At 51.0% G+C, this 21,706-nt stretch overlaps 2 protein-coding genes across 4 annotated transcripts; both read right to left on the bottom strand.

The window, feature by feature from the left end:
- Window positions 1-49: 49 nt before the first annotated feature.
- Window positions 50-4,574, bottom strand: GALE (UDP-galactose-4-epimerase). Of its 3 annotated transcripts, none has more exons than XM_066270120.1 (11): window positions 4,427-4,574; window positions 2,678-2,803; window positions 2,423-2,538; window positions 2,228-2,341; window positions 1,797-1,973; window positions 1,448-1,561; window positions 1,286-1,352; window positions 1,100-1,185; window positions 914-991; window positions 580-694; window positions 50-437 (listed from the first exon to the last, which is right to left on the bottom strand). In XM_066270120.1, the coding sequence occupies exons 1-11, from the start codon at window positions 4,539-4,541 to the stop codon at window positions 379-381; spliced, it is 1,167 nt and encodes a 388-aa protein (XP_066126217.1). In that variant the 5' UTR covers window positions 4,542-4,574; the 3' UTR covers window positions 50-378. The 3 variants fall into 3 exon arrangements, with proteins under 3 accessions (XP_066126217.1, XP_066126219.1, XP_066126218.1); XM_066270122.1 differs by having other exon boundaries at window positions 4,431-4,518; XM_066270121.1 differs by lacking the exon at window positions 4,427-4,574 and adding an exon at window positions 3,983-4,353.
- A 1,026-nt stretch (window positions 4,575-5,600) lies between these two features.
- Window positions 5,601-21,706, bottom strand: HMGCL (3-hydroxy-3-methylglutaryl-CoA lyase). Its single transcript, XM_066270123.1, has 9 exons — window positions 21,580-21,706; window positions 20,815-20,901; window positions 19,175-19,282; window positions 18,364-18,459; window positions 13,597-13,745; window positions 10,675-10,738; window positions 9,143-9,331; window positions 7,515-7,640; window positions 5,601-6,312 (listed from the first exon to the last, which is right to left on the bottom strand). Exons 1-9 carry the CDS (start codon window positions 21,634-21,636, stop codon window positions 6,211-6,213), a joined length of 978 nt encoding a protein of 325 aa, XP_066126220.1. The 5' UTR covers window positions 21,637-21,706; the 3' UTR covers window positions 5,601-6,210.

The raw sequence follows: 21,706 nt of genomic DNA, 5'->3' as shown, positions 1-21,706 counted from the left end.
TGGCTGACTCTACCCAAGGGGTAGGGAGACACTATGTGTGAGAAAGTGATCCAGTGTAAGAAAACTTTATTTTAAATATTTTGCAGAGTGCCTTCATAGCAGTATAAATTAAGGCCTGGGAGTAGGGTGTTCTGTCTCAGGGCCCTGCCTCCCCTATGTGCTCCTGGTGATGCTCATGGGTCCCCAGACCCTGTGGAAGGGAAGACTTGGAGACCCCTGACCTCTGACTAGTGGAGCCCTTGGCCTCTTGCCTGTGGCCTGAATGGGCCTGGCTGGGGTTTGAGGTAGGGCAGGCTCTGAGGCCCCTGAGTTCAGGCCAGATGCTGGAGAACAGGCAGTTGTTTCTCTTTTCCTTTTCTGGTCCATGGGAGGCGGGTCTCAGGCCTGTGCGCCAAAGCCTGAAGGATTCTGCTTCTGCCAGCGCCACAGATCTTCACCTGTGATAGGGCGAGGTGTGTGGTCAGGGTCCACACTGGGGCAAGGCCCCTGCCATCTCTGGTAGCTCAGGGGAGGCATATCCAGACCCAGTCAGCCCCTCCTAGCCCCTAGTTCTCTCCTAGGGGTCAGGCTGGCACTCACACATCCTGTCCAGCCCTAAGGCTGCAGTCCAGCCCAGCTCCTGGAAGGCCAGGCTTGGGTTGGCATAACAGGCAGCCACGTCACCTTCCCGCCGTGCCACCACCTTGTATGGGATCTGCAAGAGAGGGGACAGTCATGGCTTAGCTGAGCCTCGCCTGGCCTCAGCCAGCCAGCCGCTGACCAGACCCTCAAGAAATGGAGGTGCAGGGCAGGATCTTGCAGGTGCCTAGTGCTAAGGTAGGCTGAGTAGACGTGGCAGTCCCCATCAAGTAGGCTAGTGGGAGAGGCCAGGTCTGCTGAAAGTCAGGTGGGCAGGGCAGGGTAGACAGCCTACCTTCCTCCCAGAGGCCTTCTCCATGGCCCTGACCATCTGCAGCACTGAATAGCCAGTGCCCGTTCCCAGGTTGTAGATCTGCCCAGGAGAGAACAAGTACTGTGGAGGGGGCTGGACTAACCACCCCTCTGGGTCCCATTTGCTCAAGACTCCCATTTCCCTCTGCTCCCTTGCTTCTCTTCCTACCCGGCAGCCACACTGATCCTTCAGTTTCCTCAGGGCTGCGATGTGGCCCTTGGCCAGATCCACGACATGAATATAATCCCGGACACCTGCATAGGAGATGGTTGGGTGGGAGGGCTCAGTACAGTCTATCCCACCTCCTTCTCCCTCTTGACTCCCATTCCTGGATCCTCCTGATCCTAGGCTCACCTGTGCCATCCTCTGTGTCATAGTCGTTGCCAAAGACATTCAGTGCCTCCCTTCTCCCGATTGCCACCTGGGGTGGAAGTCAGGTTACTCTTCCCAGGCTCTAAGCACAAGCTGTGCCCCTCAACCCTAAGCCAATCCCCCGTCTCTCCCCTTCTCCTTTACCTGGGAGACATAGGGCATGAGGTTGTTGGGGATGCCCTGGGGGTCTTCACCAATGCAGCCTGAGGCATGGGCACCCGTGGGGTTGAAATATCGCAGCAGCACTGCGTTCCAGGTCTGTGGGACACAGGTCAGATGATGGAGCGAGGATGCAGGCTGTGTCCCAGCTCAATCCAGAGCTCTTTCTCTCTCATGTCCCCAGTGACTTCTATCCCTAGAAAGTAGTGGGGGGATCAAGCCCACCCCCAGGTGCTATGACCTTGGGCCGTCATTGCTGCTTCCTCCTTGGGGCTTGCTCAGGATCTCAGGCTCAGGGCGGCAGAGGTACGGCTGGGTCAAGGGGATCCCTCACCTTGTCTGCCTGGCACAGGTCCCGGACCATTTCCTCAATGAAGAACTTGGACTTGCCATAGGGGTTGGTACAGCCACCTGTGGGGTGGGCCTCGTCCAGGGGCAGGTACTGGGGGTTCCCATACACGGTAGCTGAGCTGCTGAATACCAGGTTCTTCACCTCATGGGCTCTCATGATCTGGCCATTGGGGGGAGATGTCAGTGGCCTCTGCCTCACATGTTATTCCCAGTCCTTTACTCCTCTACAGGTGGGTGGGACTGAGGTATGGGCACACCCTTTTACAGATGGGGAGACCAAGGCTGAGAGGTAAAGAAAGATGTGTCCAAGATAATACAGCTTTGGGCCCTGCCTGAGTACCATTAGCCACTGTGTTGGGCACTGCCCGCCTGGCTAGGGGCTCTCTCCATCTGTGTCCTTGCCCCACATCTCACCTCCAGAAGCTGGATGGTTCCTGTCAGGTTAACTTTGTAATAATCCAGGGGCTTCTGCACTGACTCGCCCACGGCCTTAAGCCCCGCAAAGTGGATGACCGCCACAAAGCTGTGCTGCAGGGACAAAGCTGGGTCAGAGGTTGCTTTATGGGCCCTGGCCATCAGCAGTGCCCTGCCACCAGCCAAGCCCCCCACCTTCTTGAAGAGACGCTCCAGGGATGCTTGGTCCAAGATGTCCATCTCCTCAAACTCCAAAGAGTGACCTGTCAGCTCCTGAACTCGCCGCAGGCTCTCAGGCATGGCGCCCTCTCCTGGTTGGGCACACGGAAACCATCAAAATCAGAGGAGATGGGGTCCTGGAGACTAGTCAGACACAAACTCTTTGGAGGTGGAACCCAGGGTTTCCCTTTCATCCCCTCCAGAATCCCCAGCCCCCGACCCCCCACTCACCACGGATGGCATTATGGAAGTTGTCAATGACTACAGGCGAATAGCCTGCCTCCAGCAGCTCCAGCACCGTATGGCTGCCAATGTAGCCAGCGCCGCCCGTTACCAGCACCTTCTCTGCCATCATACCTGGCCCAGAACACCCAGTCTCAGAGTTGGCTGAGGCTGGCCATTCAGGGCCTCCATCCAACTGCAGTCTGGCCTCAGAAGGAGGCAGAGTGTGTCCTAGTTAATAGGCTGGACCAACAGCCTGGTCCAAGTCTGGAGACTATTACTTTCTGGCCTTAGAAATCACTTATCTTCTCTTGGCCTCAGTTGCCATCTCTGCAACATGGAGCTTATAATTGTACAAATGCCATGTGATAGTGTAAGAGTTAAATTAGGTGTTTTAAAAAGGCCTGCACACAGGTGCCATATTTTCTAGGCTCAACGGACTGCATTGAGAAGATGGAATCTAAGGCTCCACCCTTCTTCCCCAAGGTGCCTGGGAACTGGACAGTTCTAGACAGAAACAAATATGGCAGTAGCACCGGGACTCCAAGAGCCCAGGAAGGGGTTCTGTCTGCTCAGACTCAGGCCTTCCCAGTCCCTCTGCCATCATTAGATGTAAACTGGCTTCTGGGCTCACGTTATACACAGTTTTCCTGACTTACTCTCCCTCAAGAGTCAGCTGGGAGAAAGCAGGAAATATACCCGATGGCTTCAGGGTGGGGTCCTTTGCCTGGCAGGCTGAGCCCAGCTCTGGGGCTGCAGCACTGCCGTCCTAGCGTTGGCCCCAACCACCCCACCTCTGCCCCTGCTGGGGCCAGCCTGGATCACTCCTGGATTGGAGCTAAGGGTCCCGCCCAACTAACTGTAGGCAGCACAGAACTGGCCGGTGCAGACGTGGCCTTGGCGCCTACTCCACTGCCAGGTGTGCACCCCGCCCTGAACAAACTTCCGTGGGCAGAGGAGGTGGAAGGGTGTTAGAAGCCCCAGACAGTGGGGCCTTTCATTCGAGACGGCCTGCAGCCGCCTTCCTCCAGGCTGCTTCTATTGCCTCCTGGGCTCATCTTGCTTCAACCAATTTGGCTGAGCGCCTTCAGTATATCGGGCACTGTTGCATTATTTTCCTGAATTCTTCCAACATCCTAATGAGGCAGATATTATCACTGGCAATTTACAGACAGATATGCTAAAGTCAAAGAGGTCAAGTTATTCGCCTGCTGTCCACATAGCTAGTGATAGCTAGGCTAGAATCCGGATCTCCAGGCTCCCAGGCCAGCCCCTCGCCTAAGCAATTCGTTCTCCACCCCCACCCCACCGCACTCTGCTCCAGACGCCGAAGCCTCCTCCACCCCATCCCGCCGAGGTCCATGCACTGTGCAGATCCCCAGAAAGTGGTCGCGAAGTGTTCCCTGGGAGGCAGGAAGTTGGGTCAAGCCGGATTGCCCCGGACCAGCGGAGTGACCCAGGTCAGCTGTCGCCTCTTCAGTTTTCCCAGTCTGCATATGGATGAGAGGAGACGCTGGGTCTCGGGCAGGGATTTGGGCGGCGGCTAGGAGGGGGCCGCGCAAGAAGTTCCTAGGCTGGGAATGAATGACATCGGGTCGCCCCAGCCACGACAGCGGGAGCTGGGCGCAGTGAGGGCGGGCCGCCCTGGCGCTACTCTGCCCAGAACGCAGCCCGGCCCCCAAAACTCTCCCTCGCTCTCCGCAGACCACCCAACCCCTCAAGAGCCCGCCCGTCCAGCCCCTCAATGCCTTCCCGAACCTGCTCCGGACGGCACGTCCCGCGCTGCCTCCAGAGGTGCCGCCTCCCACGCCTCGGTCCCTTTAAGAGGCGAGGGCCCGCCTGGCCCTGCCCCCTCCACGCCCCCAAGGAACATCTCATTGGGAAGACGACACTACGGGGCGCCGGAAGGACAGAAAGAGCTGTAGATTGAAGGCACCTGCGCAGCGCGCGCCTACAAAGGCCAGCAGGGGGGCGCACAGTCCAGTGCCGGGACGTCTGCAGAGAGGAGAGGCCAGAGCTGGGGCCCAGGAACCAAGCGGCGGAGGTCTACTCCGTTGGTGGGTATCCCGGGTTCCCGCGCCAGGCACGAGCGCTCGTCCTCACTCCTGGAAGCAAGCGGAGGGCAGCGCTCCGGGAGATGTGGATCGTGGCGGACACCCGTTAGCTGTCTGGCGGCGGGAGCCACAGGTCCGGAGCGGGGCCCGCGAGCCGGGCTCCAAGCTCACCCGCAGGTTTTCCAGACTTGTTTCTGCCAGACCCTTTCTTCAGGTTGAGCCTTGCATGGATACACAGCTGTGGAACGAAGGCAGTAAGGGGCAGCGCCGATAGAAGGAAATGGTGCGCGTCGCCCAGAGGCTGCTGGGGAGGCTAGTTCGAAAACCCACCGAATAACTGGAGAGAATTCTGAAGCTAAAATAGGAATTATGTACCGATTGCGCTTAGCCTTCACACAGACTGTGCCCCCCAGCTTCTGGGAATGGTTTCTCTGCACCCTGCCTACCATAGTGGGTTAGAAAGGGGTTATGTTTCTGTTTAAAATAAAGGAGGGCTAGGGAATGATACGTATAAAGGCATGGCATACTGAGTGATGAAACCCGAGCAAAGAAATAAATGCACAAGTGTTTCCCAAAACCTTGGGAATGCGCTGGGCGTGCCGGAGTCCAGCAAGGACCAGGCAGGCCTGAGGTACAAAGAGCTAGGTACCCAGACCTGCTTTAGTCCAGATCCAGTGGAGCAAATGGCCCCTGCTGCCCATGGGGGAGCTTGTGCAACAGCCCTGCTCAGAGCCAAGAGCCTCAGAAAGACTTTCCAGGGTATGCTGGCCAGCCCTGAATAAGTCCAAAGCCACCAATTTCCAGTCATGGTGAATTTGTGGTCCAGATGGGGAAACAGAAAAATCCAGAGATTAATAGTCCGCATTTTCCTCTCAGAATGCAAATAAAGATGTTTTACTCCCTCACTCTCATACATACACACTTCTGAGGAATAATGGAATGGTTCTATCATTAAACCTTTAATTACATAGCTGTTTTCAAAAATCACATTCAGAGTGGAGATTTTCCCGAGGTGCAGAGTTGGCAGGTGGCCATTGCAGAAGCTCAGCCCTCATCCCTTAAGCAAATGCCCTGTGCCAGCTGGGGGAGAAATCCCTCCCTGCCCTTTTGCCTACAAAGTCAGAGAGCAATGAACGGTACCAAGGCCATGGCAGGGTTGAGCTGTGTTGCCATTTGAAAATTTCACCCAGAGAGGATCAACCCAAGCCAGGGAATTGGGTTCCCAAGTGACCTCAGGGATTCAACTGCTAGGCTCTTGGGTCCACAGCAAAGAGGCCTCCAGCCTCTAAAGCCTCTCACTCCGGTCTGGCAGGAAACGCCGGAGGCCAAGCAGCTCCTGACCCTTGCCTCCTTTCTACCAGGAGAGACCTATGTGCAGGGCTGGCGGTGAGATGCCTATTCTTGTTAATTTAATTCCCATTTCCACACGTCCATCCAGATGTGCTCCTATTCCCACACAGTCCCTAGAGTTTCAGGTGGGCCGGGGAATCACAGTTTACAGGTAGCCTGAGCCACTTTGGAGCTGGTTTTCCTGTTCAGGGCTTGACAGATAAAGGTCCCAGCTTCCAGGAGCTTCTGGAGGTTCACACCCTTTGAGAAACAAATTGGAGGATGCAGTAAGTCGTGACATGCCCTGAACACCCAGGGAAACATCAGACTGAACAGATAACTGTGATACTGAAAAAGGAAAAGTGACAACAAACACGCTTTTGTTCCTCTCATGATGGCGTGCCAGCTAGCTGCCTATGATCATGTCCTCCTGGCATCTGGGTTCCCCCCCCGACACCCCTATATAGGATGCCTCAATCTATGTAATGGTTTGCAGTGCCACCACCAAAATATGGATCTCATCAGTCTTGTTCAGTGCTCCATCTCAGGGCCTAGCACAGGGCCTGGCCCACAATGGTCAAAAGCTGCCTACTGAAGTAATGAACTGAAGCAGAGACAGTAAAAACACCAACTGAAAGGGCCACTCTGGAAAAATCTGTTCATAACAATAGCTCCTATTTACTGATGTGTATGTACTTTGTGCTTGGCCCTGGACTAATCATTCCACATCTTCTACATAATCCTTATAATGGCCCTTCAAGGTGCTATTATTTCTATTTCTTAGGCCCAAAGAGGTGAAGTAATTTGTCAGGTCACATAGCCTGTGAGTGGCAGAACTAGGGTTTTGTTTTCTTTCCCCCTCAAAGATTTGAGACAGAGAGAGAAGCATCAACTCATTGTTTCACTTAGCTGTTCCATTTAGTTATGCACTCACTGATTGCTTCTTGTATATGTCCTGACTGGGGATCAAACCGCAATCTCTGACACACAGGGTCGACGGTTTACCCACTGAACCACCTAGGCAGGGTAGGACTAGGTTTTAAACCCAGTTCTATCTGACCCCAAAGTACAGGTGCTATGTTTCCAATCCATGCTGACTGACAAAGCCCTAGGGGCTGTCAAATTCTACTGCCCACCTTTGGCAGAGAACAAAACAAAGGTCTAGAGAACTGACTCATTTTAAGTCACACACCTGGACCCTTTTGGGATTTTCCTTATACCTTGGTGCCTCCTTAAACTAAAATGTCAAACTCACACTGAGAGCCTGGCCTTCATCACCCATACTCTGCTCTCTCAAAAATATCCAATAATTCCCTAGCAACCTTCCCCTCTTAACTGCTCCTCCTGACCCCATCACAAAAAAATAAAAACGACCCTGAACAAACCCATCAGCTTCTGCCCTCTGGCTTAGGCGGAGCTCTGGTTAGTTCAGGGCTGTCGCCACAGGGGACAGACAGGCCTACCGTGTGAATGCCCAAGCCCGTCAGCATGTAGACCAGGTCTTCGGTGGCCAAGTTTCCCGATGCCCCTTGTGCATACGGACAGCCTCCAAGACCTGCCACAGAAGAGTCCACGACACTCACTCCCATCTGGAAACAAAAAGATGGTGAAACAGCTGTCACTGGGGACCAGAGCCAACAAAGCTGGTCCTTATAAACCTCCCAACTGTCTGCTGCCTGAAATTCCATTGCAAGTTATTCACCCTTCGGATTCTGATTCTGTTACAGAGAAAATCTCACTGAAAGGGACAGTTTCTCTTTTTAGCTCCCGGAACAGCGGGAGTCTTTCTGGCATACTGTTTCCTCTGTCAGGACAGGCTCCCCTCAGTTCCTTTAATGGTTTCAGGGTTCTTTCTTACCCGTAAAGTCTCAGCCTAAAAGCCACCTCCTCAGTGAGGCTCTTCCTGATCACTGACCTAAAGCACTGCCTCCCACTGTGGAGATTTCAGACCCTTGTTCCCTGTGATTCACTTATGCACCCCTCCCCCACAAGGCCACTCACTCTCTAACCCCAGGAACCGAGGCCATTTCCCTCAGTCAGTCATTTCCCACTCTCCTAGATGACTGTCTCACTTCTTCCTCTGTCCTTACACCTCTCAGACCTTACCCTTGACAACCACAACTCTGAGAAAACAGACCCAGAAAGGACCAGAATCACCCGAGACATGAGCCTCTAGGACAGCGGTTCTCAACCTGTGGGTCGCGACCCCGGCGGGGGTTGAACGACCAATTAGGCGACCCCTGTGTTTTGGTCGTTCGGCACCCGCCGGGATCGCGACCCACCGGTTGAGAACCCCTGCTCTAGGAGATAACTTGAGAGTGAGGGAAAAACAAAGAGGTGACCCAGGATTACTCGAGCTAACGTGAAGACAACAGGTTGGAATCAGACTAATGACCACAGCAAGGTAGCCTGTGGTCAGACACTGAAAACTTTCCCTCTAATGCGCAGCAAAGCCGTGGGCTCCTCATTCGGGGCCAGCCCACAGGAAGCTGACCTCCAGGGAAACCCAACCTGAGGTCCCGGCCAATCTTTGGGAGGCAGCATTCAAGGCTCTTCTCTGAGTGAGCTCTGCCCACCCCCCACCCCCAGCTTGGCTCCTGCCTGCTGCTCCCACATGGAGGCGTGCTCACAGCTCCCCACCCAGCATGCCAACCCCAGCGCCTCAGTGTACGAGTTCTCCCTGCATCCTATGCCTCTGTCTTACAATGCAGGCCACCCTTTTGCTTCCCTGTCCAACTGCTGAACTTCTTCACATCCTCCCAGCCTCACTCGGGCCTCTTCTGGCAAATCCTCTCTGACCTCCCAGCTGGGATGGGGACCTACCTCAGCCCCATGCTTCCTCCCTTTGTGGCATTTGTTATAATGCATGAGGATTATCACCTAACTCCCTTACTGTTGGCCCTACCACACAGATGTAAGAACTTTTGGGGCAGGGTCACATGTCTGTGTCCTGCAGCCCAGGGCCTGGCACACCAGGAGCAGCATCCAGCTCAGTGAACGTTTGCTGAAAGCACAGACGAAAAGGCAGTCCTGCCGCGTGCCCTTTGGGAGAACGGACACGTGCTTTTCTCCTAGGACATGCCTGCATTACCTGCAGGGCCATCAAGGTGTTGGCCAGGGCCTGGCCATAGGTGTCATGACAGTGGACAGCCAGGGCAGACACTGGCACCTCGTGCATGACAGCAGACAGCATATCCTTCATGACCCCAGGGGTGCCCACGCCGATGGTGTCCCCCAGGGAGATCTCATAGCAGCCCATTGAGTACATTTTCTTGGAAACCTGGAAAAACAAGCCAGCACTTGGAGAGTCAAAGAGCTCAGAGTGGGGGCAGAACACCTGCATGTCTGAGCACTAAATCAACCAGATCACAGGCTTCCTACACCTTCGAGTGGAATGATATTCCTCATTCTTCTCATCAGGAGACTGGGACCAGAGGAAGTGGCTGCAGGGCGGGCCCTGGGGCTCTAACCCCTGAGCTCTCCTCCTGCCCTGTATCTCAAACTCGAGGCCTTCACTTAGCGCCCTCACACACTGTGAGAGCAGGCTACTGGGATCAGTAAAACTGGCCCCTTTCTTGTAGCTTTATCCTCGGTAAGAAGGTCTGTGAAATCACGGGTCTGAGAAAACAGCTGTCCATTTTTAATAGAAATGCATTACTATTTAAGTTTTTAGAAGCCCATTTGCAAACCCCTAAAATTACTGCAAAACCAGAGCAGCATACGCCTGGCCGAGAGGATGCCACCCTACCCCGTGCCGCCGAGAAGGTGGAGGAAGGAGGTGGCAGGGCCAGGGACCCAGAGGCCACTCAGCAACGGTCTGCCAGGTAAAGGAAATGGGGAGAGCAGTGACAGGCGTCCTGCAGGCCGTGGGGACAGAGGTGCAGTGGAGGGAGCAGCCTTGGAGTGACACGGTGCCGGATTCAAGTCCCAGTTCTGCTGCTCCCTAGCTGTGGGGCCTTGCAAGGGACTTAACTTTCTGAGCTTTGATTTCTGCTTCTGAAAAACAGTGCCGAGCCTTGGAAGGGCTATGGCGGCAACAGCAGGCTGATCTGAGCAAAGCGGCCACTTCAGTCGGCAGGTGTGACTCTTACCATTCCTCAGTTGTGGATGCTACACAGTGCTGAGGGAAGAGCAAGCAGGCTTTGGACATAAACAGGACGGGGGCTGAGACCTGGCTGCACTGTTGGCAACCTGCGTGGCAAGTTAGTTTGTCTGTTTCCTCAACAGTAAAATGAGACAACAGCAATAATACTGAATTTACAGGGTGATTCTGAGGACTGAACGACATGAAGTCTCTCGCTCAAACTCAATTCCCGCACTGTGCTCTTCTCAGAGCTGACTTGGTTGCTGCTCAGAGGATGTCAAGTGGCCTCTCTGACCATGACAAGGGACTGCAGGAACCCCTGGGTGAGCAGCCTCTCCACAAAGGATTATCACCTCAGTTGTGACCTGTCCACTGACCACACTGGAAACTCAACTGGAGGCATTCACTCTGGGGTGAGGGCAGGGGCGTGAACGAAGGAAATCAGTGACCCGTCAGGAAAGGGTGGCAAAAGGAACCTCTGCACTCAGGCAGGCAAGCTATCCAGCGCTCACAACCCCTGCCCTGACACACGCACACACCTCAGCTACTTTGGCCGGGGAGATCTTCCCTTCATAGGGGCATCCAAGCACACAGGAGACGTACCTGTGGGAAGACAGGGGAGGAATGCAGTCAACGCCCCTGCCGTCTCTGGCCAGCAGGGCGGAGCCAGGGTGGCAGTTGGACACACACTCCTGGTTAGCCTGCAATCAAAACCTGGAGCTGGGCAGGAGGCCACGTGTCTGGGAGAAAGGCTAACTCAGTGAGGTGCAGCAGAATGAAGGTACTGCCGCTTAGTGCCAGGAGGGGGCAGTGGACAGCCTCCACAGGGAAAGGGCGGAACTAACAGGCCTGCCGTTCAGGGAACAGAGGCTGCACAGGTCTAGGAGAGTCAGCCAGAAACCAGCCAGGGAGGAGGAGCTGGACAGGGCAATATGAGGAGGCACCTGAGCTATTCAGAGGCAGAGTAAAGCAGAATGTGGGCCAGGGCGGCTGGGGCCCATACTCCCAGGATGGGACCAGGGACCCATGAAACCACAGGCTCCTCCTCTGGTAAGCTGCCAGATGATTCATTCACTCCTTTATTCAACTGACATTTACTGAGCTGCCCACTAGTGCCAGGCACTAGGGTAGCTCAGTGAGCAAGACTGACAAGGTCCCCACCCTCATGGCACTTATTTCAAATGGGGGAGATAGCCGATTAAAGAGAAATCAAATAAGTCAATGAGATAATCTCAGAAAGCAATGTGCCATGAAGAAAAGGACAGGGGATGTGGCAGGAGCAACTAGAGGCCAAGAGTAGCTGCGGTGGCCCAGGAAGACCCCTGTGAGGACCTGACACTGAGGCTGAGAGAAGGGGGGCGGCCATCGGAAGCCCATTCCAGCCAGGGAGGGGCTGGTGCAGAGGCCCTGAGCTGGAAGAACAGGAGTATTCAAGACACAGAACAAAGGACGGAACAGCTGAGACATGAAGAGCAAGGGACAAAGGAGTATGACAGGAGGTTGGAGAGGTGGGCGTGGGCCTGATCACAGGGTCCGTGAGCTATGAAGGAGTCTGGATCTTGGATGTAGGCGGCTTCTATTCCCACTGACATCCCTGGAGCCGGGGTCCACTAAAACCATTCAGAGCCTAGTCAACTACTGCTCACAAAAATTAGGGGATCAGGGAACGTGCAGATACACCAGTACTTTCAGCTTTGTGTATGCATTTTCACCAATGAAATAAAAGTTGGTTTTGCATCTCATTTGCATAATTGAACAATTTTTCTTTGACTTGTCATTTGCTTTTCTGATGTTTTTGTTTAATTAAAAGAAAATCAAATGCTTCTTTTGTTTTTTGCTTCACATTCATTTTGAAATATCACCTAATTTTTGTGAGCAGTATATTCTGCCTATTAACAGGCATAACAAATGCTTGCTGGTTAAATAACTTCAGCCTCGAAGATCTCAGTGTATTTTTCCATTTTAATTTTCCCCCTTATTTTCCAATTATTGCTAAGCAAGGAAAAGTTAAAGAGACATACTGAGGAAAGAGAATGGGCTTGGGAACCGGGCAGGCCTGACAAGCCCCTGCCTCCCTAGCTCTCCATCCGCCCATCGGTTCCTGAGCAACTACGATGTGCTGGGCCTCGAGCTGGGAGAGGGGCACACCGGGGACTGAGAGAGACGTGGACTCGGTCTAGTGTGGGTGGGAGTCAGGGGACGATTTAACAAGCAGCTAAGTGCTGTGTTAGAGGACGTCTATTCTAAGGGACTATGGGGGCCCAGAGGAGGGGCGCTGACTCCAGCTGAGGGACAGAGAAAGCTTCTCGGAGAAACTGGCATCATGAGGGGACCTGAAGGATGAACAAGAGTTAGTCCTGATAAGTAGGGTGTAGAAGGAAGAGAGTTCTGAGTCTATGGAAAGCGTGTGCAAAGGCCCAGAGACAAGAGAGAGTGGGAACATGTGACAAGTGGAAAGCAGTTCTAGTTGGGCCAGAAGGGAGCAGTGAACAACGAGGCTGCACGAAGAGCAAGGGCTGAGTCACACAAGGTTTTGTAAAGCACGTGGGCAAGCCAGGAGTTGGGGAGTCAACCAGAAGGTTTTTAACCAAGAGGTGACGTGGTCAGATGTGCACTTTTTTTTTTTTTGTATTTTTCTGAAGTGAGAAGGGGGGAGGTGGACAGACAGACACCTGCATGTGCCTGACCGGGACCCACCAGGCATGCCCACCAGGGGACGATGCTCTGCCCATCTGGGGCATTGCTCCATTGTGGCCAGGGCCATTCTAGCACCTGAGGCGGAGGCCATGGAGCTGTCCTCAGTGCCTGGGCCAACTTTGCTCCAATGGAGAGATAGAGAGAAAGGAGAGGGGGAAGGGTGGAGAAGCAGATGGGCACTTCACCTGTGTGCCTTGAACAGGAATCAAACCTGGGACTTCCACATGACGGGCGGATGCTCTTCAGCTGAGCCAACTGGCCAGGGCCAGACGTGCACTTTTGAAAGCGCTCTGGCTGCCATTTGGACAGCTGTGTGTCCTTCCAGCAGACTCTTCACCCTTCCTGCCTTAGTTCTGTCATCTTTAAGTGGGTCTAGCCCCTTCTTGCTAGCAGATAGTGAAGTCACCTATGACGATTCCTGGTACTACTTCTATTAAAAACGTGGTCGTGGAGACAAAAGAGGCCTAAGGAATTCTTCGGGGACATGTCAAGAGTTAGTGGTGGGGCCAGGAGTTAAGTGACCTCCACAAACCCTGTCTAGTGTCCTGTCCTGCAAGATTTCCTCTGGTGACCAACCCAAAAACCGGGTTTGGAGAAAGCACTCGCCAGGATACCTTCTGAGTACATTCACTTGGGAAAAGACGCCGAGGTGAGGGGGTTAGGCTGCCTGCCCAGGACAAGGAGAATGTGGGAGAGGGTCACTCCGGCACTGGTCTGGGATGGCCCCGAGGGAAAACTGGCATCGCCAGTGTGGTCCGACTCACCCTCGCACAGGGATACTGGCTGCCTGAGCCTCCTTCAGGACCTGGCCAAACCGCTGCAGGCTTTCTTCTATGGAGCAGTTGATGTTCTTCCTGGTGAAGAGCTCGGAGGCAGCCCCAAAGACACTCACTTCCTTGGCTCCGGCCGCAACCTGCCAACAGCCAGGGGCACCCCTTTCAGCATGTTTCTCTTCCAGGAAAACCCCACTGGCTAGACCAGTGGTTCTCAAAGTGTGCGCCAGGGCACACTGCTGTGCCCTAGAAGATTTCCAGGTGCGCCCTATGGTATTCCAGAGAAATATGTGCCTGTTGGGGACCAAAAAACCAACAGGGTTTTTGGAGTTTAGATTTTTGGGGACAGAAGTGTGGGGAATTGGCTGTAAACTGATAGTCTGCTCAACCCCCCACCTCACTTGCCTGATTAGGTTGCAAAAGGCTGTTAAGCTGTGGTGCTGGATTGTTTACACTACCCCCCATGTTCCCCGGAAAGACTGGAGGCAAGTTTCTTCTATCCTTTGTTTGGTGTAAAGTTAAGATGATATGTATGGTGGGGGTTTTCCGCACTTGGTAGAATTCTTGGATTGCCTCGGAAACGTGATCAGAGACCATTAATTTGCTAATGGCCTCACTTTGCCCTATAAATAAAGCAAGATGTGGTTTTTGGGCATGCTTTGTTCTTGCCAGCAGAAATTACAGGGCCCTCCCAATCCTGTATTTTCTTAATTCTGTACCATTCCCACTCGGGACCTGGAATTACTAGCTGTGCTGGTTTGCAGCATGTGCCCAGATATAAAAATAAATATAGTTACTCTACTATACCATTTCATTATGGAAATACCGCTCTTTTTGTTAACACATCATTATATTATTTTTATTTGTTTTTTTTGTTTGTTTGTTTGTTTTTTCATTTTTAGAGAGGACAGAGAGAGGGAGAGAGAGAGAGACAGAGAAGGAGAGAGAGAGAAGGGGGGAGGAGCAGGAAGCATCAACTCCCATATGTGCCTTGACCAGGCAAGCCCAGGGTTTCGAACCGGCAACCTCAGCATTTCCAGGTCGATGCTTTATCCACTGCGCCACCACAGGTCAGGCTATATTATTTTTAGATAAATACACCCAAATAACATGGATAGATTTCTCAAAAAGAAGCGTGATATTGAAGAATGCGATTCTAGAAGTGAGCAAAAGTTAAGTGTAAACAAAATAGGACTTGAAGGTTGACGGGCAGAATTTAATTTATAGCATTTTCCATCACTTAACACTGAACAATATGATTGGATTAGAAACCATTCATGGAAGCTTCAAGTGATTTTGGTTTAACATTAACATTAACTGGCAGCTATATCCACTGATTGTGGATTGATGATTAAACATAAGTAGTTGTCTCTTGAAACCTTTTGGATTTCTATAAAGAAGAATATATGGCAATATCTAAAAAAGCTTTGAACATTTCACTACAATTTTCAACATCCTATTTATATGAATTAGGATTTTTTACCCTCAACACAATTAACAGTAAAAAGAGAGGAATTCTTCAATGTATTGACGAGGAAATGAGAGTTTGCCTTTCAAATATATGCCCAAACATTGAAGAAATCTCTAGGACACATCAGGCTCATGTTTCTCATAAACACAAGAATGAAAAAATTTAACACATTTGCGCCGGGACCCGCCGAATTTACTAAATCTTACTAAGAATGTATCTATGTATATAAAAAGATACCTTTTGCCCTGGCCGGTTGGCTCAGCGGTAGAGCGTCAGCCTAGCGTGCGGAGGACCCGGGTTCGATTCCCGGCCAGGGCACACAGGAGAAGTGCCCATTTGCTTCTCCACCCCTCCGCCGTGCCTTCCTCTCTGTCTCTCTCTTCCCCTCCCGCAGCCAAGGCTCCATTGGAGCAAAGATGGCCCGGGTGCTGGGGATGGCTCCTTGGCCTCTGCCCCAGGTGCTAGAGTGGCTCTGGTCGCAACATGGCGACGCCCAGGAGGGTCGCAACATGGCGACGCCCAGGATGGGCAGAGCATCGCCCCCTGGTGGGCAGAGCGTCGCCCCTGGTGGGCGTGCCGGGTGGATCCCGGTCGGGCGCATGCGGGAGTCTGTCTGACTGTCTCTCCCTGTTTCCAGCTTCAGAAAAATGCAAAAAAAAAAAAAAAAAAAAGATACCTTTTTGTCTTTAAATTTTTTTTAAATTTATTTATTCATTTTAGAGAGAAGAGAGAGTTAGAATGAGAGAGAGAGAGAGAGAGAGAAAGGAGGGAGGAGCAGGAAGCATCAGCTCCCATATATGCCTTGACCAGGCAAGCCCAGGGTTTTGAACCAATGACCTCAGTGTTCCAGGTCAACGCTTTATCCACTGTGCCACCACAGGTCAGGCTCTTTTTTTTTATTTTTTAACCCCTCTTTTTTACAAATTCTAACAAGCGTAACTCAAAAAGTGTAACATAAGAATGTTTTTTAATGTCAGAATAAATTTAATTTTGTCGTATTTATTTTGTTTAATTACCATAAAAGCACACTTGGACTTTATATATTTTTTTCTTTAATATCTGACTTAATTATAACATATTTCTCAGATATTTTTTTTTTTGTTTTTTTTTTTACAGAGACAGAGAGAGAGTCAGAGAGAGGGATAGACAGGCAGGAACGGAGAGAGATGAGAAGCATCAATCATCAGGGTTTTTTTTTGCCTGACCAGGCGGTGGCGCAGTGGATAGAGCGTTGGACTGGGACGCAGAGTACCCAGGTTCGAGACCCCGAGGTCGCCAGCTTGAGTGCAGGCTCATCTCCTTTGAGGAAAAGCCCATCAGCTTGAACCCAAGGTTGCTGGCTCCAGCAAGGGGTTACTCGGTCTGCTGAAGGCCCACGGTCAAGGCACATATGAGAAAGCAATCAATGAACAACTAAGGTGTTGCAATGCGCAATGAAAAACTAATGATTGATGCTTTTCATCTTTCTCTGTTCCTGTCTGTCTGTCCCTGTCTATCCCTCTCTCTGACTTACTCTTTGTCTCTGTAAATAAATAAATAAATAAAAATAAAAAAAAAAGTTAAAAAAATCATCAGTTTTTTCATTGCGACACCTTAGTTGTTCATTGATTGCTTTCTCATATGTGCCTTGACCGCGGGCCTTCAGCAGACCGAGTAACCCCTTGCTCGAGCCAGTGACCTTGGGTCCAAGCTGGTGAGCTTTTTTGCTCAAACCAGATGAGCCCGCGCTCAAACTGGTGACCTCGGGGTCTCGAACCTGGGTCCTCGGCATCCCAGTCCGGGGCTCTATCCACTGCACCACCGCCTGGTCAGGCTTCTCAGATATTTGTATATAGTGCACCTACAATTATTTGTAGGATTTTAAATGCACCCCGACTTCAAAAAGTTTGAGAACCAATGGGCTAAAAACCCTTGTTTTACAGTGAATGTTATGATATATGGACGGTATGGCTTTAATTCTGTCCTCCACCCAAAAAGATATGTTGAAGTCCTAACCTCCAGTACCTCAAAATGTGTTGTTTGGAAGTGGGTCATTGTCGATCTAATTCATTAAGATGAGGCCATACTGGTTCCTCTCTAATAGGACTGGTGTCCTTATAAGACAACGGCCATGTGAAGACAGAGAGACATGGAGGGGAAGGCCAGAGATGAGGAAGGTAGAGATGAGAGTGAGGCACCTACAAACCAAGGAGTGCCAGATACTGCTGGCCGTCACCCGAAACCGGGAGAAAGGTACTGAGCAGATCCTCCCCTAGAAGGAGCCAGCCCTGCTGACACCTTGATTTCAGAACTCTAGCCTCCTGAACTGTGAGAAGATACATTTCTGTTATTTTAAGTCACTCGGTTTTATTATTACTTTGTTATAGCAGCCCTAGAAAATTAATATGATGAATTATATCTCAATAAGAAAGAAGCAGCCTGACCAGATGGTAGCACAGTGGATAGAACGTTGAACTGGGATGTGGAAGATCCAGGTTTGAAACCCCGAGGCTGCCGGCTTGAGCGTGGGGTTGCTGGCTTGAGCATGGGATCATAGACATGACCCCATGATCATTGGCTTGAGCCCAAAGGTCACTGGCTTGAAGCCCAAGGTCGCTGGCTTGAGCAAGGGGTCAATTAGTCTGCTGTAGCCGCCCCCCCCCCCCCCCGGGTCAAGGCACATATGAGAAAGCAATCAATGAACAACTAAAGTGCCACAATGAAAAACTGATGATTTTCATCTCTCTCTGTTCCTGTCTGTCTGTCCCTGTCTATCCTTTTCTCTGACTCTCTCTCTGTCAAAAAAAAAAAAAAAATCAAGAAAGAAACTTTGGTTTTCCTCCAGGGATCAACACTGCCACTGCCATCACCACCCTGGAAGTCACTCTTAAGAGAAGCTTTTTGCCTAAATTTAGAATCAGTATCTCCAATGATGTTCTCATCTAAATTTATTATAATGTTGGCAGATACCAGCAACTACCACTGAAGTTCCGGGGAGAATGTGCTCGCCTTTCCCTAAAGAGATGGGTAAGAACAACAGAAGCTGCCATTCACTGAGCACTCACCTTCTACCAGGCTCTTGTTGAGCAATTTATGTGCATTTTATCTTCTGAAGTCCTCACAATGTTACCCCATCACCAGCCCTATTTTACATGCAGAACCGGAGACCAGCCAGGACCAGAGAGCTGGCTGGCCTGCCTGGCGGTGCTCTGTAGACAGACATCCTAGGACAGGGACTGAGGCCCAGGAACAAGGCAGGGAGGGACCAGTGCCATCATGCTCATTTCTGGGGACTCCAACAAACTTACCGCAGCCTGGTAGCCTTTGAGATTTGGGGTCAGGACTGGGTAGTTGATGCCAGGAAACTTCTGGATGCCCTTCAAGACTTCAGCGTGGTCAGCCAGCTGGGAACCAAAGGAGACAGTACGGAGTCATCCCCAGGAGCAGGCAGAAAGCTCAGGTAGAGAAAACCTTACTTATCATGAGATCGCTGTTCTAGAGCACCCTCGGAGGTGAGTCCTGCAGAGCGGAGTCTCCCCAACGCTTGCACTACTTGTTTGACTGCTGATGGGTCGGAAGGCCCCTGGGTGCGGGCGGTAGCCCATTTCTCCATAGTGCTGATACCGTCAGCTTACATAGCAGAGACAGCAGGAACAATACCACCAGCCATTTACCGAGAACACACTCCGAGCCAGGCACTGGGCTCAGCTCTCTCTGTGTTATCTAACACTCAGTCAGAACAGGACCTTTCTTCCCCACCTGTCTCTGTGAAGCAGGACTCAATAGTTCTTTCTCTTTTACAAATGCAGAAACCCCAGGCCAGGCCTCGAGATTCTACACTTCCAGAGCCAGAAGCTGCCACCTTTAACCTGGAGAGGGGATGGTCTTGGGAAGGTCAACAAGCAATTCAGGGGCCAGGCCCAGGCTGAACCCAAGCCTCCTACCTCTAGGTTACATTTTATTTTATTCTGCACCATTGTTATTAATCATCTGAGACCCCTGAGAGCCAGACACCTGAAAACCTGTGTTCCTGACTTCTACCTACTTACTTCCAGGCAAATGCAAACCTTTCCATCTCTCTTACCTGAAAAACACCTCTCCCTGAGGGTTGGGGCTCACCTGAGGAACCCACTTGGGAGCCACAAAGCTGGTGGCTTCTATAACGGGGAGTCCTGCTTCAGAAAGCATGTCTATCATTCTGATTTTCACTGCAGTAGGTACGATATTCTGTAACAGAGAGACAGACACCAAAAAGGACAGGTCAGCAAAGCTGGGAAGAAAACGGCCTCAGAAAGCAGCGCTTATTAGTTCAAAGCTCTAGCAATAGCAAACACTTCACTATCTCAACTTTCAAACACTAACGTGAACTCACATGTAATCCTTGCTGATAGAGTACAAAACATCTTCAAGTTCTACAAATAGTGCTTTTTTATTGATTGATTGATTTTTTTATTTTAGAGCGAGAAAAAGGGAGAGAGAAACATTAATTTGTTGTTCCACTTATTCGTTCACTGGTTGATTCCTGTATGTGCCTTGACTGGGGATCGAACCTGCCACCTTGGCATATCTGGACAATGCTCTGCCTTAGCACTGGAGCTTATCCTCACATGGTCAGCCTGCTGTTTTTCTCCTCTTCCACCATGTCTAGTTTCTAAGCAAATCCTAATCTATGGATTCCTCTTTCCAAATCTAATATCATTCTACCATGCCTGGTCTCACTTCCCAGTTCATCCCACAGGAATCCTCCTAAATGTGTCCACTGTCTCACTCTACTGCTCAAAAGCCTTCCATGTCTCCCTAGTACCTACAGGACCAGGTAAAAATTCCTAAGAATTTCAAGACCTTCCATCCCCTCTCATGATGGCTCTTGCACTGCTTTAATGTGATCTATTCCACAGATCATTTCTGAGAGCCCTCCATGTTCCAGGGATTGTGCTAGGTGCCAGGGGCTACAGCAATGAGCAGAACAGACAGGATTCTGCCCTTGTGGAGCTTAACAGTTTATTGTTTCTAGCAAGTGCTCAATATTAAAATCAGGCTGGTCATGCTTAAAAAAAAGAAAAGCTTTCTTAATGAAAAAATAATTAATACACAATCATTTTTGAAACACATATCAAAAAGAAAAAGAAAAACACCCTTAAAATCTCTTGGATAAGTAACTTTCTACATCTGTGAACTTTAATATGTTAGGTCCTAGCCATACATGGTTATAGAAATTTAAATTATAATGACATGAAAAGAAAATTTCAAATCGTCAGCCACACAAGTCTTATTTCAAGTGCTCAATAGTCACATGTGTCTGTCTAGTGGCTGCCACATGGGACAGTTCAAGTCTAGAACATGTCTATCTTCACAGAAAGTTCTATGGGACAGCGCTATTCCAATTTTCTGCTACTACCGACAGGGTTGTAAGGTGCATCTCCAAGGCTAAATCTTTGCATGTGTTCTTCATGACTTCCTTTGGATAAGTCCCCTTAGGTGGAATTGCTGGATCTAAAGGCATGCCCTCACCTTCACGCTGCACGCCCGCAGCAGTCACCATTCATCCACCCCACTGGGCTTGGAAATAGACCCAGGGATATCACACCTGTTGCACCATCTTACATTGCTTAAATGTCACAGGTGCCTGCCTGGTCACCTTGACTCTGCCCTAAATTGGGCAGAGTGATCCTGTCTTGCATAGCTCTGTTGACCCTTGCTGCACCTATTACAACGGGACTCTGCTCAAGAAACAATTTTTGGTTGATTTCCAGCTTTACCTTTTCATTTTGTAGTCCGTCTCGGGGACCAACTTCCACAATTTTCACCTGCTTTGGGAGAGTACTACTCACAGATGAGGTGCTGACCTTTGATTTAAAAGAGAAAACAAGAAATAACAGGAACAGATTGTCACAATTCCCCAGGGGGAAAATGTGAAGGAATGGACACATTTCCATTAATACTGAGACCAGGAGCAATATTTCTCACCATTTAATTCACAGTCTGTTTTAGAATTAAGGGCGGAAAGACTGTTTCACTTTAAAAAATAAACATCTAATAAACAAGAGATGGATGCTCCCAATACAGGCCCATTTCCAACTTGAAGTTCCGACTCATTTCCGACTGCCTATCAGTTAAGAATTCAGGCGAAGGGAGGGGAATGACCTTGCTTTCCCCACTCAGAACTGGAGAAGTATTTGTGATTTTCCACTAAATAAGAGCTTGGAGAGATCTGAAGCTCAATCAGAAGGAGCAAGGCACCAGGGTCACCAGAAGGAGTCCTGGGCAGGGAATTAGGACGCTGGGATGGCCTCCCAGGTCTCCACGACCCCGGCAAGCCGTTCCCCCTCTCGGGTCCTCAGTTTCCCCCATATTTCTCAAGGGATATGGGGTACATGGAGGGCCTAAGACTTTAAGGTCCTCCTGACTCCGGCCTGAAGAGCTGTCTGGCTTTACGTCGCAGAGAGTAGCCGTCACAAGCCAAGCCCCCGACCCCGAGCGCCACGGTGCCTGCATGGCTGCCCCTCGCCGGCCGTGGCACTTACAGCCCTAATGGTCGCCAGGCCCACCAGCCTCTGCCGCACTGCTCCCTTCATTGCCATCTCGGCTCTGTAGATCACACGAAGGCCTAGCTGGTCCCACGTGACCAGCCACTTTCCGGGTGGGCGTGGC

This window comes from Saccopteryx bilineata, chromosome 3 (genome assembly GCF_036850765.1).
Source record: "Saccopteryx bilineata isolate mSacBil1 chromosome 3, mSacBil1_pri_phased_curated, whole genome shotgun sequence".
NCBI lineage: Eukaryota > Metazoa > Chordata > Mammalia > Chiroptera > Emballonuridae > Saccopteryx > Saccopteryx bilineata.
Note: the sequence above shows the minus strand (reverse complement) of the source record. Positions and strands in the feature narration are given on the sequence as shown.